Source organism: Cebidichthys violaceus, unplaced genomic scaffold, assembly GCF_023349555.1.
Source record: "Cebidichthys violaceus isolate CVI_PGR_0920_01 unplaced genomic scaffold, fCebVio1.0.p SCAF_19, whole genome shotgun sequence".
NCBI classification, from domain to species: Eukaryota; Metazoa; Chordata; class Actinopteri; order Perciformes; family Stichaeidae; genus Cebidichthys; species Cebidichthys violaceus.
In genome coordinates, this window is record NW_027176361.1 from 2,951,043 (window position 1) to 2,963,984 (window position 12,942).

Below are 12,942 nucleotides of genomic sequence, written 5' to 3' on the forward strand. Positions count from 1 at the left end.
GTACACGGATACTCAAAAAGGCCCCCTGTCCCATTTATCCATCTGCTCCTTTTCATAAAAAAAAAATAATTCTTCCGTCCTTTTCCTCTCAGAGGTCCAGACGGAAGGCGCCGAAGTAGCTGGAGGAGTCGTCGGCGTTGACCATGGTCGGGGAGGAGACGGAGACGAAGAGCTCGTCGCCGGCCCTCAGCTCGAACAGGCCCCCCTGGTAGACGGAGTGCAGGGCGTACTCGGCGTCCGGAGCCCAGCACTTCGTTCCCACCCCCTTCAGGAGCTGGACGGGGGGAGATGGTTGAAAAGGTAAGACGGATGTTTCTGAAACCACTCAACAGGACTGGGGGTGATTGCGGGGCTCACGTACCTGTATGGGACTCGGGTAGGAGGTTTTCTTGTAGACGCACTGGACCAGCTGGTGGCTGACGCTGCGCTGGTCTCCGTCGCTGGCCGCTGGGGACGGATAACGGAAATACACCTGGAGAGAGCGGAGCAGATACAATACATATTATATCCACACAAAAAAACACCATAATCTGATTCAAAACATTCGTTAATCTTTTATTAATCCTACAAATGTACCCAAAAATGTGTGAGGATTACCAAAATGTGGATTTATAGCTTTTCTGTATCTGAGAAAATTATTATAAACTTAATTTCTTTTAGTTTATAAACTACAACTTGAGCTCTGAGAACGTTCTTTGGACATTTGTCCTTATTTATTTAATTTATAGGCTAAAAGTTGATTAATTGAGAGCATTAAAAATAGAAATAATCATAATTTGCTGCTCTATTTTGAGATTAGAACATCCACAAAGGTGCATGGTGGGATAAAATGAATACATTTAAAACATGTTTGAACAGTATTTCTCCTTGTTCTCGTTTGTCATTTGAGCTGAATTGCAAATATAAATTGCCAAACTAAATTTATAGGCAACTAAAGTACAAATTCCTCCAAAAAAAAATAATTCCATTCCATATATATATATATATATATATATATATATATATATATATATATATATATATATATATATATATATATATATATTCCATAAAACCAAGAACAAGCGGCGCACGTCTGCTCACCTGTGAGTACAGGTAGTACCGCCCGTCCTGAGGCACTCGCAGCTTCCCATTGGACAGCGTCATGTTGTGCAGGTGAGCTCCGAAGCTCTGATTGGCCCACGTGCGAACCACATGACGACAGGACTGGTGGAGACCCGGCGTGGGGATCGGGTAGGGAGGGAACCCTGCAGGTGAAAAAAAAATATATATAAATATAAATATCAACAAGCATCTCTCTTCATGTGCATGTTTGGTCATTTCTGGTCTCTCTGCTTGAGGTGTGTGTGTGTGTGTGTGTGTGTGTGTGTGTGTGAATGCACTAACTTCCCCAACACGCTATTGTTTCCTTCACATTCGTAGGATAACGCATTTCTTAAGACACATCAAAGTCTTTCTGTCGTGCTTCCTTATGAGAAATCCAGGCGTACACACACACACACACACACACACACACACACACACACACACACACACACACACACACACACACACACACACACACTTTTTGCCCTTTGTCAACATTTGAAATAACATCAGTCGGTCTCTGCCAGATTGTCAACACCCTTCAGCTTGCACGCCAGTCTCAGATGCAGCAATACAAACGTCTGGATAACACACACACACACACACACACACACACACACACGAAAACCACATTCCAACTTTTTTAGAAATCCGTGCTTTACAACACAAATTAAAACTTTATTTAATAGTTATTTTATGAAATGAATAATGAAATGATAATTAATCATTATTACTAAAATTAGTTTGAGTAACATTAAATAATTATTCTATAAATTATATATTGAATCGTAGCTGATAGGGGACAATAATTATATCATATATATATATATTATACATTTTTTTTGCTGCACACATAACGTTTTATAAATGATATTAAGTATTTAATTGTTAAGAAATCATACATTAAATGTTTCATAGACAGATGGAGCAGAAATTATTATTATTAACGAAATATTAACTGTCAATTTGTATCGATGCTTTACAAAATATGAACCGTTTAACAAAGTTTAAAAAAGCATTCACATGTTTACAAACAAATTATTAACCATTGTTAAATATATAACTATGTGATGTTCAAAGATTTACAAATGATGTTGTAATAATTAACAAATCCGTAATAAAGTAAATAAAATGTTATAAAGAAATAAACATAAATTAGAGCATTAGTAACAATTTGTAAAGACAATTAATTACATTTCATTATTTGATAATAGGAAAATAATTCACTATTTATTAATAATGTGTTACTATATATTTATTTCCTACATATTTGTACATTTTGTCTCTCTTATAATGTAATGTGTCTCCTTCCAGCATTTAAATATCAATATAAAGGAGTGAATACTGTTGACTCTTTGTTCATATTCAGATTTATGTTTTTATTGCTTAGCACACAATAAAAACATAAATCTGTATTCCAGCAGCCACAGACCTAATAAACCTCTGACCTGGACGTCCTAATAACAAGAATAAAACAATAAAACTATAAACCAGTGACGTGATGCTCTTCCTTCAACCTGTCCCAGAACCACGGCCTCACCTGGAGAGCTGCTGTCTCTGAGGGTCAGGTGGGCCGACGGCCTCTGGGCCACCGAGGTCATGAACTTTGTCCCCGAGGTGTTGAAGGAGCGAGGCATCGTCCTGGCCTCTGAGGGGGGGGGGGTAAAAAGAGAGGGTGTTGTAATGTGTTTGTGAGAGAGAGAGAGAGAGAGAGACAAAGAGAGACAGTTCCTCACCTATGAAGGTTTGTTTGGAGATGATGTTCTCCGTCACCTGAAAGAAAACAGGTGAACAACGATGTGAGAGGAGAAAGAAACAGTAAGAACAGTTTGTTGTGTTTGTGTTTGACTCTGATAGTGAGGGTGGAGTCAGTCAGTGACCTGAGACGTGTCTCTAAATACTGACTGTGATTTATTCTATTGACTCAAGTCACAACTGGAGCTCAAGACGACGTTCAACCTTCTGATGTGGATAAGAAACACCAGACGTCAAACACGCAATACTGCAGATATATATATCTATATATATATAGATATATATCTATATATATATATAGATATATATATAGATATATATATATATATCTATAGATATATATATACAGAGTAGCTGTAGTAGAATTATATGATGGAGAAGCAGATATGAAGCGCTAACATCTAATATGATGTGAACATTAAATACAATATTATAAGAATCAGATTTTCAGTGTAAAAGCATCAATAATATACGAGAATAATAATTTTTTTTGTCTATTTTTTTCTGATTATTTTTTCACAATACAACAATTTCACCCTGCAGTTATAAAAGTGGTGAAATAGTATTAAATCATGATATTAAAATATCAAATGCTTGTATATATACAATAAGGAATAACTTCCATACTATGTAAAGTTCCTCACTGCGTCTTAATTCTGCTTTTACTATGAATAATAATCTTCACAGAGAACTATTTTGGCAAACAGGAAGTCACTTTCTCGCAGCTGGGAGTTGCTCCTCCCTCTCTGTCATGCATTGCATTGTGGGAAAACGGCATCTGTCAACACCACTCTCGTCATATGTTAAAGTCCCGTGTGTTGTTGTTGTTGTTGTTGTTTGCTGTCTGAATGCGCCGTATCGTTCTCCAAACAAGCTTCAAGTCTGGTTTGAAGTTGGACGACGGGCCACGTCTTCCTCCTCCTCCTCCTCCTCCTCCTCTTCTTCCTCTTCCTCCTTTCATCAGCACAGTAATTAACCCCCCTAAATAAACCCCTCCCTCTTTTCTTGCCGCCTCCTCTCTGCTCTACTTCAGCCATACATCATCATTTCAGCTCCGTTTCATCTTCACCAGATGGAGACACACACACACACACACACACACACACACACACACACACTCAATAACTCTTCTCTCACACACACACACACACACACATGTGAGCTTTCTGTTTCTTGTTTTTGTCTTTCTCACTTTGTCTCTCCTTTGAATGTATCTTCAGTTATAAGAACTTCCTGTCTCTCTATTCTCTCCTCTTTTTCATATCTCCACCTCCACCTTGGTCCGCCTGCGTCCGGACCGACTTCTCTCACAAGAGGTCACGGGCTTAATCACCTGTTACTGGTCATGTGGGCTGTCTAAAGTCCCTTAAGCAAGGCACTACTACCCCCCCCCTTCCCCTCTGTGGTATAAATCTCCCTGATTAATGTGCTGAAAAGCCACAAAACCTTGAATGTGATGAATTCCACCGGTCATCCAGCTCTAACCGCGGTGTTACGCTTGGCAGCGAGCCCTCCCCCCAAAACCGAACGCTTGACGCTGCCCGGCTAATTGGAAGTGATGGCTCTGGGGTTTGGCGTGTGTGTGTGTGTGTGTGTGTGTGTGTGTGTGTGTGTGTGTGTGTGTGAATGCAGTGTATACCTTTTTAAACTTTTAAGCGGAACCCAGTACAGCAAAGCACCGGGCGTGTCGTGCCCGTCTCCGCCTTGTCCCGAAAGCAGAAAATGACCCACGCACACTTAAAGCAAAGAGGGGAAATTGCCCACAGATTTTCCAGCATGTGGCTGAACGAGAAAATGTAAAAACAAAAAAGCCGCTTGGACCCACTGAGCGCTCTCAGGCCTCTGTTTTCGGGGCGACATGTTTTCAATAGGAGTTCCCGCCTGCTGTCTTTTAGAAGCTTAACCGCTCACATGGGAAACTATCGGACGGCTGAAGAGCGAACTCCGCCGAGGCTTCCTGCTTAATTTATGTCCCGCACAGCGGTGGAAGCTTTCCGCGGCCTCCCGAGAGGCTTCTGACCAGCTGTGCATTTAAAGGTGAACGCCGCCGTCACGCTGAGTTATCGTCCACTTACGGTGTTTTCTTACTCGCATGTTTGCATCTGGTTCGCATCACGTGCGGTGGGACATCACCGCGCTCGCCAGTAAGAAATGAAATGAATCCTAAAGACACTGAATTAGGGAAAATGAATGGGACAATTTGAGAATTTATTTCCAGGAGGAGACTTCCATGGAGACATGGGAAAAAAAAATAACTCAACATTGGTGCAACCAAGTACAGATAAAACTCAATTAAGTCTTCAATTAAGTCTTCATTTTACCCGTGATAAAATGCTGTTTTCTGAAGGGAGGGAAACGAGTCCTGATATTAAAAACACCAGAAACAACGTGGACCTAAAACCACGTCTGTCATCGGGTGTAACTCGTTAGAAACGGTACAGTCTTGGCTCCACAGGTGGTTTTAGAGTGATGCGTTTGGTGGCAGCTTTTTAACGTCTTGGTTTGTCGGGATGATTCCAGCTTTAAGTCATCGTTCTGCACTTTAATTGAAAGCTCAATTCGTGACATTATGAGATAATCCCAGATGATGAAGGCTTCAGTTTGTTGATGACGTCGTGATGTAAATGAAACTAGAGTTCATGTTGTTTTTCCTTAATTTAGTCGTAGTCCGTCGTCAATTGTCCCTGCTAGTTTATTTATCACATTTAGTCGACCTCTTGTTGTTTTTTTAGTCAAGATTTAGTTGCCTCATAGAAAGCCAGAACTACTTTTAGTGTAGCTTCAATGAAAACATTTTATTCTTCTTTTAGTCATCAGATTTAGCCAAAATGTTGAACAAAACTGTTACTTAAATAAAAAAAAAATCTAATATTACATTTCCTCTTAATTGCCAATGAAAACAAAGAGATTTTGGAAAGGTTTTTGTTTCTTAAACTGCAACGATATTGCATGTTGTTTTAGTCGTTGACGAACATATTTAGTTGTAGTTTTCGTAATTAACACCGAAAGACAAGAATGTCAAGATTACAACAGCTGATCCTCGCTGTCAGAAAGGGTTTATTTGTACCATATAGATCCATGAAAGCAAAACCTTTTATATATTAACATAAAAAGTAATTTATTTGTAAAAGAATATAGAAGAAAGACTTGTAGTTTTAGTCATTGACGAACATATTTAGTTGTAGTTTTCATTAACGAAATTAACACCGAAAGACACAAATGTCAAGATTACAACAGCTGATCCTCGCTGTCAGAAAGGGGTTATTGTTACCATACAGACCTATGAAAGCAAAACTTTTTATATATTTACATATAAAGTAATCTGAAGTAATTTATTTGAAAAAGAAAATAGAAAAAAGACAAAATATTCATTGATATGTCAGGATAACCATGTAACAAGATAATTTGGTTGTGATCGTGAGAAGGGTCTCTCTACATGTACACTTCTTCTTCTCTATATTTAACAGTAGCATGAGATATATTAAGATATACTTTATTGTCCCCAAGGGGGAAATGTAGCTTTTGGCAATAATTCTGCATACATCTGCAATCCTCTTGGAATAAAACATATCCAAACGGACATCACAGTTGTACACTAAAATATGTCAAATTTTGCCCTGAGAGATAAAACAAATTAATGATAAACCAGGAGAGAATCATAAAAGTCATAGAGACAAAAATACAACAGTACCACTTTTTTAGTGTTTTTTTTATCGAGTCGTCTTGTTCACATTCGGAGGAAGGAAAGCTTGTAGAAACAGCATGAAACTAAAGAAGCGTCAATCTATGAATAACAATGATCCCAATCTACAGTAAATCAACCTTTTTCATCATTTTTCTGTCCCTCAATCAAGTGGATTCCAGCGCCATGTTTTGTTTTTTTTGGTGGAGCCACGTCATTAGTGTTTCTCTTGGCTGCCGTGAGCAGCATTCGGCTGCAACAAAGGAGCAGGAGTCGGAGTAGTCTTCTTTAGATTCTGCCGTGGCTTCTGGGACAACCCAGACGGCTCCCTGGGCATACATTCTGTCAAGTGAGCCAGATATCTCACTCCAGCGGTTATATGAGGAGCAGCTCTGCACGCTATTAGTGCACTTCTAGTTCACATTCACCTTTTTGTTTCAGGGATGCCGAGAGAGAGAGAGAGAGAGAGAGAGAGAGAGAGAGAGAGAGAGAGAGAGAGAGAGAGAGAGAGAGACTGAAAAGGTCACCAGCAGGACCGCATGGCATGCATGCCTGAGGGGCACCAACGTGACCTCTGATGACTTAGGCGCCACTGAAATGTGTTTCTCCAACACTTCTCGCTCTCCAGAATGTTTGTTTGCGGTTTGACGGACTGCTGACATCTCTCCCTCCTCTCTGGCATCAACTAACAAGTCACTCTTTCGCCTCCAGCTAGTTCAGAACGCAGCAGCGAGGCTTCTCGCATCTCCCCGATCCTGGCTTCTCTTCACTGGCCTCCTGTTCATTTTAATTGGTGATCTCTATTAAATCACTTCTTAAAAACCTAAAACACAGCAATAGTAAAAGCAGCAATAGTGAAAGCAGCAACAGCGAAAGCAGCAACAGCAGCAACAGTGAAAGCAGCAACAGCAGCAACAGTAAAAGCAGCAACAGCAACAATAGTGAAAGCAGCAACAGTGAAAGCAGCAACAGCAGCAACAGTAACAGCAACAACAGTGAAAGCAGCAACAGCAGCAACAGTAACAGCAGCAACAGTGAAAGCAGCAACAGCAACAACAACAGTGAAAGCAGCAACGGCAGCAATAGTGAAAGCAGCAACGGCAACAATAGTGAAAGCAGCAACGGCAGCAATAGTGAAAGCAGCAACAGCAACAATAGTGAAAGCAGCAACGGCAGCAATAGTGAAAGCAGCAACAGCAACAATAGTGAAAGCAGCAATAGTGAAAGCAGCAATAGTGAAAGCAGAAACAGTGGGTTTTTCGGCAGAGATTGACACGAATAAACACAGATGATCCCGCCGTCATGTGTGTGTGAACACAGGGTTAAGTGTGTGTGAACACAGCGTTACACACACTTTAGTGGGTCTGATGAGTTGGGAGGGAGAACGGGTTTCAACTCTCTAACCGTTTATCATCAGCAGGACTCACTAAAATGCTTTGTGATTAACTTTAATTTTTAAAACCATAAATACTTTAAGACTGACCTCGCTAGAGGGTCACTTCCTGGTGGCAGAGAGCACATTGAGATTAAGTCATATTTATGTGTTTTTTAACCTGAACGAGGGTTTTAGCGACGGTCACGTGGAGGTTTTACTCTGAAAGACCCTCGTTAAGTGGGCCGCTTTGTTGTTTCCAGGGTGTCGTCCTGCAGTGTGTCTAAGGCTTCAAAACCTCTCCAGTTGCAAAAACAACCAAGAACAAATAAACCCTGAACTCTCCTCTTTCACCCTGTTTAGAGCAACAGACAGACAGACAGAAATAGTCCGATTTCCTCACACTTAGTCTGCAGCCACACAAAAAAAAAAAAAGGCATAAATAACCGAGACAGGAGGGGGTAAATGAGAGGTTGCTGTGAGTAAATCCTTCTCTTGGCTCGTCTCATCCACTACAGATGTCACAGCAGGTGTTTCAGCTTTAAAGCTAAACTCCAGCAGACTTTAAAGAGACTAATTCATAAAAGTTGAACGCAGCAGAGGCTGTGATGACCTGACTTTTAGTCCTCGTGGGCCGAGCTCCAAAAAAAAACAAAAAACGCCGGATCCTACACCTCCAACAATGCAACTCTGTCTTGGTACTGCACAATATGCAAGACGGGACTGAGCCACTTCAATTCTCTGGCTTTTAATTGCGTTTAAACGTCTTTCTATTTGAATCTCGCTTTATTAATCTCCACATCTATGCACATTTATGACTCGGTGTGGAAGCTTATATGTGCATCTTTTCACAGTACTATATAAATGAATTAAAACAATTGAAATCAAAGGATTGTACTTGTCTATTTTACCGTTTGGACTACAGAATTGCGTGAGAATGCGGCGCCAAAAAATCAGAAGTTGGTGGGAAAAAAAAACAAAAACCCAAGAGAGCGAAAGATGACGGACAATTATGAGGAAACGAGAGAAGAGGAGGAATGAGGATTAAAAGTTTCGGGAAACACAGAGGAGAGTCAGAGTGGACAACTATGGAGGAAAAAAAAAAAAAAAAGAACAGGAGGACTGAAAGAGAGGATTGAGAGAGGAAAAGAGGGACAAGTATGCACATGAAGGAGCGTTTCTTCTGCAGATTAGCAGGGGCTGCAACCCAATACTTTAATATGCTGCTCGACCCCGACAGGCCTGGACCGGCAGAGTGTGTGTGTGTGTGTGTGGTTCTTTGAGCTACGGCGACAAACTTACCAAAACTTATCTGGTCTAAGAGGTTCCTCATTCCTCACTGTGTGTGTTGTCCAGATTTGGTGTGCATGAAACTGTCTTTGTTTAGTGCCATAGAACCAAAGATTGAGAGGAAGTACCTGCGTGTTTGTGCGCCTGGCGGCTACCGTTGCTCCTCGGAGCTGAGTCGATGATTAATTAGTAACTCAGACTTTTGTTTGAAGCCAGATCGATTCGTAGATTTGGAGGAAGAAGGAATGCGGCGTGCTGGTTCTTTGCCGTTTCTTCTTTCAGGCCTCGTAAAAACGGAGGAGATTTGTTTGATGCGGGAAAACGGGCTCCAGAGTGACGACGCCACAAATCAAAGCCGAAGGGTTGCTTGCATACTTGCACCGATGTGGTCTAATTCAGGAAGCACAATAGTTTCAGCATCATTCGCACGTCTCTAGGAACTGAAGACCAAATGGTCAAAATGTCCCTGGTTTTGTTGCTGAAGCTGGGAGGCGATCGTTGGTCCATCAAGGCTCTCCAGCATGATCGTATCTTCTTCTTGATCATTCATGCAACGAATCGCTTAATTGTTGAGCGTTTGTGTGACCAACGGACTGAAACCCCAAAGGTGTTCCTTTTTTAAAAATGACAGAAAAGTGAGGAATGTGTGTGTGATTTACTCGCTGTGCTCATTAGCGGTTAACCGTCTGGAAGCAGCGCGTGAAGGTTTTCTTACGACGGGTAGCGCTCCAGCGGGCCTCCTCCATGCCGGTCGCTGATAACCGACCTGTTAGCTGAGGGAGTTTCCTGCCGGACCAGAACGTTGTGTGCCGCCGAGGAAGAACACGCGAGGAACAACAGATGGATATCAAATCTTTTACTGCTTTGTATTCGGAGTTCAGTTTCACACAGACCAGACTCTGGGTTATTAGCTCGGCTTCTTTCCCTCTTGATCTTTTATCGATTTTTGACACGTTTACGCACAACAAACAGTGAGTTCACCTTCCTGTTTGTGTCTTTCTGTCTGTTTTGTACACAAACATTAAAACCACAGTGGAGGAGTCAGTTACTACTGTTGCATTAATCCTCTCTCTGTCTCCTCCCTCTTTGTGTCAGTCTGTCACCCTTTAATCTCTTTTTATTTTCCTGTTGTGTCTCTTGTTGCACCGTCCACTCTGCCGCTGTGATCCTGCAGAGTGTCCCCGCTGTGGGACTAATAAAAGATTTATCTTATCTTTAACGACGTGGTTTCTTTCTGCTCCTCGGGACACAAACATGAAAGCAGGCCAGGCTTGTTGTTTCACGGCTTCAGTCTCTGTGGTTTTTTTGAAGTTTCGTTTCACACGAGCAAATACTTATTACAATACAAATACCTGTATGGGTGCGTCATAAAAAGAGACAAAGACAGACATGTAATACCTAAATGTCAGCTATGTTCTCTGAGACAGTACAATGCAAACTCCGAGGGTGACGTACGTTCTGTGTTCCCAATCAAACTGCTGAAAGTAAATGTCATGCCTGTACCACTAACGTCATATTAAAGCTGCAAAATAAACCTGCAGAAGTTCTGCATTTCATATCAGCTTGTTGATAAACCAGTGAAGGAGTGGGCGTTGAAGTCGGGTAAAAGTCTGTTCACACCTGCAGTAAAAAAAACAACCCAAAATCCTTCATGATTTCCTTGTGAGTGGGCATTAAACCTCAGCAGTGCTCATTCGTGCACGTAAAAGCAATCATCCAACGATATCTTCACAATCTCACTCTGTTTTATTGTTCCTGGGAAGAACTCTGACCGCGTCGGTTTGTGCCGACTCACCACAAAAACACAGATTAAAGCCTTAAAGTGCAGGAATAACGTACACGTGAAAAAAAGTGCAGAAGCTTTACCCTAAACACGTCTTCACAGATTCAGAGAAGTGCAACGTTTCTGCAAGAGGCTACATCTGTTTAATGTGTCGGTTACCGCCGGTTCTGCTTGTTCTACCTCGTACGAGTTACAACACGTCTCCCATCAAAGCCTCTCAACGTTGGTGGAAAGAGAAGCTTTCACCGGGAGGAAACGTTGCCATTATTTAGTGTGTGTGTGTGTGAAGCAGGAAGGAGGGGAACGACGTCACGCGCGCGGCGCCGTGCACGCTACGCCTTCCAGCTGTGAAAATACAAGTGTGAACAGCTTAACAAAGTCGCCCCCCCCCCCCCCCTACATTTAAATGTGCATAACTTTAATGTTTGCAGCCCGAGGCGTAGATTCACTTTTTTATTTCCGTACTTAACGAAACAAACCAGCACTCTAAATTCTGCCCACATGTTTTCTCTGCTGCCACTAAAACCTCAAATGGAGGAAGACTTCTTCTTCTTCTTCTTCTTCTTCTTCTTCTTCTTCTCATACTTCTACTCACTCACAAGTACTGCCTGGGGGGCAAAAATCGTGCAACTCACTCCCAAACATACTGCTTTAAAAATGAAACTATACGTTACTTTAAATAAAATATATTTATTTATTTGATATTTCTATACTCTCATCTTTATTTGCATATTTGTTATTGAGGTAAGCCAAAAGTAACAGAAAGTAATCAAGTTACTTTAATATTGTCACACTTGAATTTGGTTGCTTACTCCATTTCTTAACATGTATTTAGTGATCATATCAGAATATATATTTTAATACAACCCTCCCAGTCCTGTCTAGACATTCAAAATATTCGTATATATTTTAGATACCTAATGTTGCTAATATTTAATTGGTGCAGGCTAAGTCGTAGAGTTTTAGAGCGGGCTCTCGTGTTTACAGCCTGCAGAGCACGGGTCAAAGCTAAGGAGCCTAACAGAGCATGAGGCCTTACGACCGGTCACTTCTTTAAGTACTTTAACGAGCAGCAGACGCTGTATTGAAGTCACTTCCTGGGTGGTTCGTGTTGGCAGCTTTACCCTGAGTACTTCTGTCATAAAGTCCTATGTGTGTGTCGGTAACCTCTACTAAATAAAACGTTATCTAGTGAGCAAATCGCCTGACGTTGATTTACTGGTTTGAAAGAGTCGTCTGTGTATCAGTCAGTGTGAAAACAGAGAGGCTCCACGCGTGGTGCGCTATATTTTAAGTATTTGTATGTAGAAATGGTGCCATGTGTGAATATTAAGTAGGTTATTTTGCATGTAGTTGAGAAAAGATGAGATAAAACTTTATGAAGGGCTAGAAATTGATCAAAAACTACAAAGGTAGAATAAGAAAAAAACAATAAAGTAAGAAATAAAAGTCTTTTACTTTGCTAAATGTTCAAGATAAAAGTTTTTCAACGTAAGAAAAAAAAAAAAGATCTGCAAAGTATAGCTCTTGAACTCTCTTTTCTTAACACTCTGTATGATCTAATGTATGATCTAATGACGAAACAAACGCTACATCTCAGTTTGGCCCAGACTGTAGTTTAAACTAAATCATCGCTAAAGGGCCCAAAGGAGAGAAAAGTGCAGCCTTTTTATTTAGAAATCTACTTTACGTAATGAACAAATCTGTCGAGTGTTCAGGATGGAGAGCCTCAAACGTGTTTTGTTTAGACTGTCGAAAACTAAGCAGTTTATCAGTTTCAGCCGTTGTGCTTACAGCGTGGTGACTTCATAGCTGTCCTGTGTTCATTAGACTCTTTTTTTTTTTTTATCTCACGGCCGTGTTTGTGCCAGCATCTCGCTCTATACATAATGAAAGAAAGGTATGAGAAGCCGAGCCAATGGCGACGATGCGGGCGAGAGGCGAAATTAGACAGAAAGACTTTTAAGGATTCAC

The 12,942-nt window shown here is 41.1% G+C and overlaps 1 protein-coding gene across 1 annotated transcript in view; it reads right to left on the reverse strand.

Annotated features, from left to right (window-relative positions):
- tnfsf10l (TNF superfamily member 10, like) overlaps positions 1-12,942 on the reverse strand; it is a 52,827-nt gene that overhangs the window by 2,823 nt on the left and 37,062 nt on the right. Inside the window, exons 3-7 of the mRNA XM_068713253.1 lie at positions 2,823-2,859; positions 2,627-2,734; positions 1,084-1,247; positions 362-472; positions 1-274 (exon numbers count right to left, since the gene is read on the reverse strand). The exon at positions 1-274 is cut by the window's left edge and continues 2,823 nt beyond it. Of these exons, the coding sequence (XP_068569354.1) occupies positions 89-274; positions 362-472; positions 1,084-1,247; positions 2,627-2,734; positions 2,823-2,859 (606 nt within the window). The 3' untranslated portion in view covers positions 1-88. The remainder of the gene's footprint in view (positions 275-361; positions 473-1,083; positions 1,248-2,626; positions 2,735-2,822; positions 2,860-12,942) is intronic.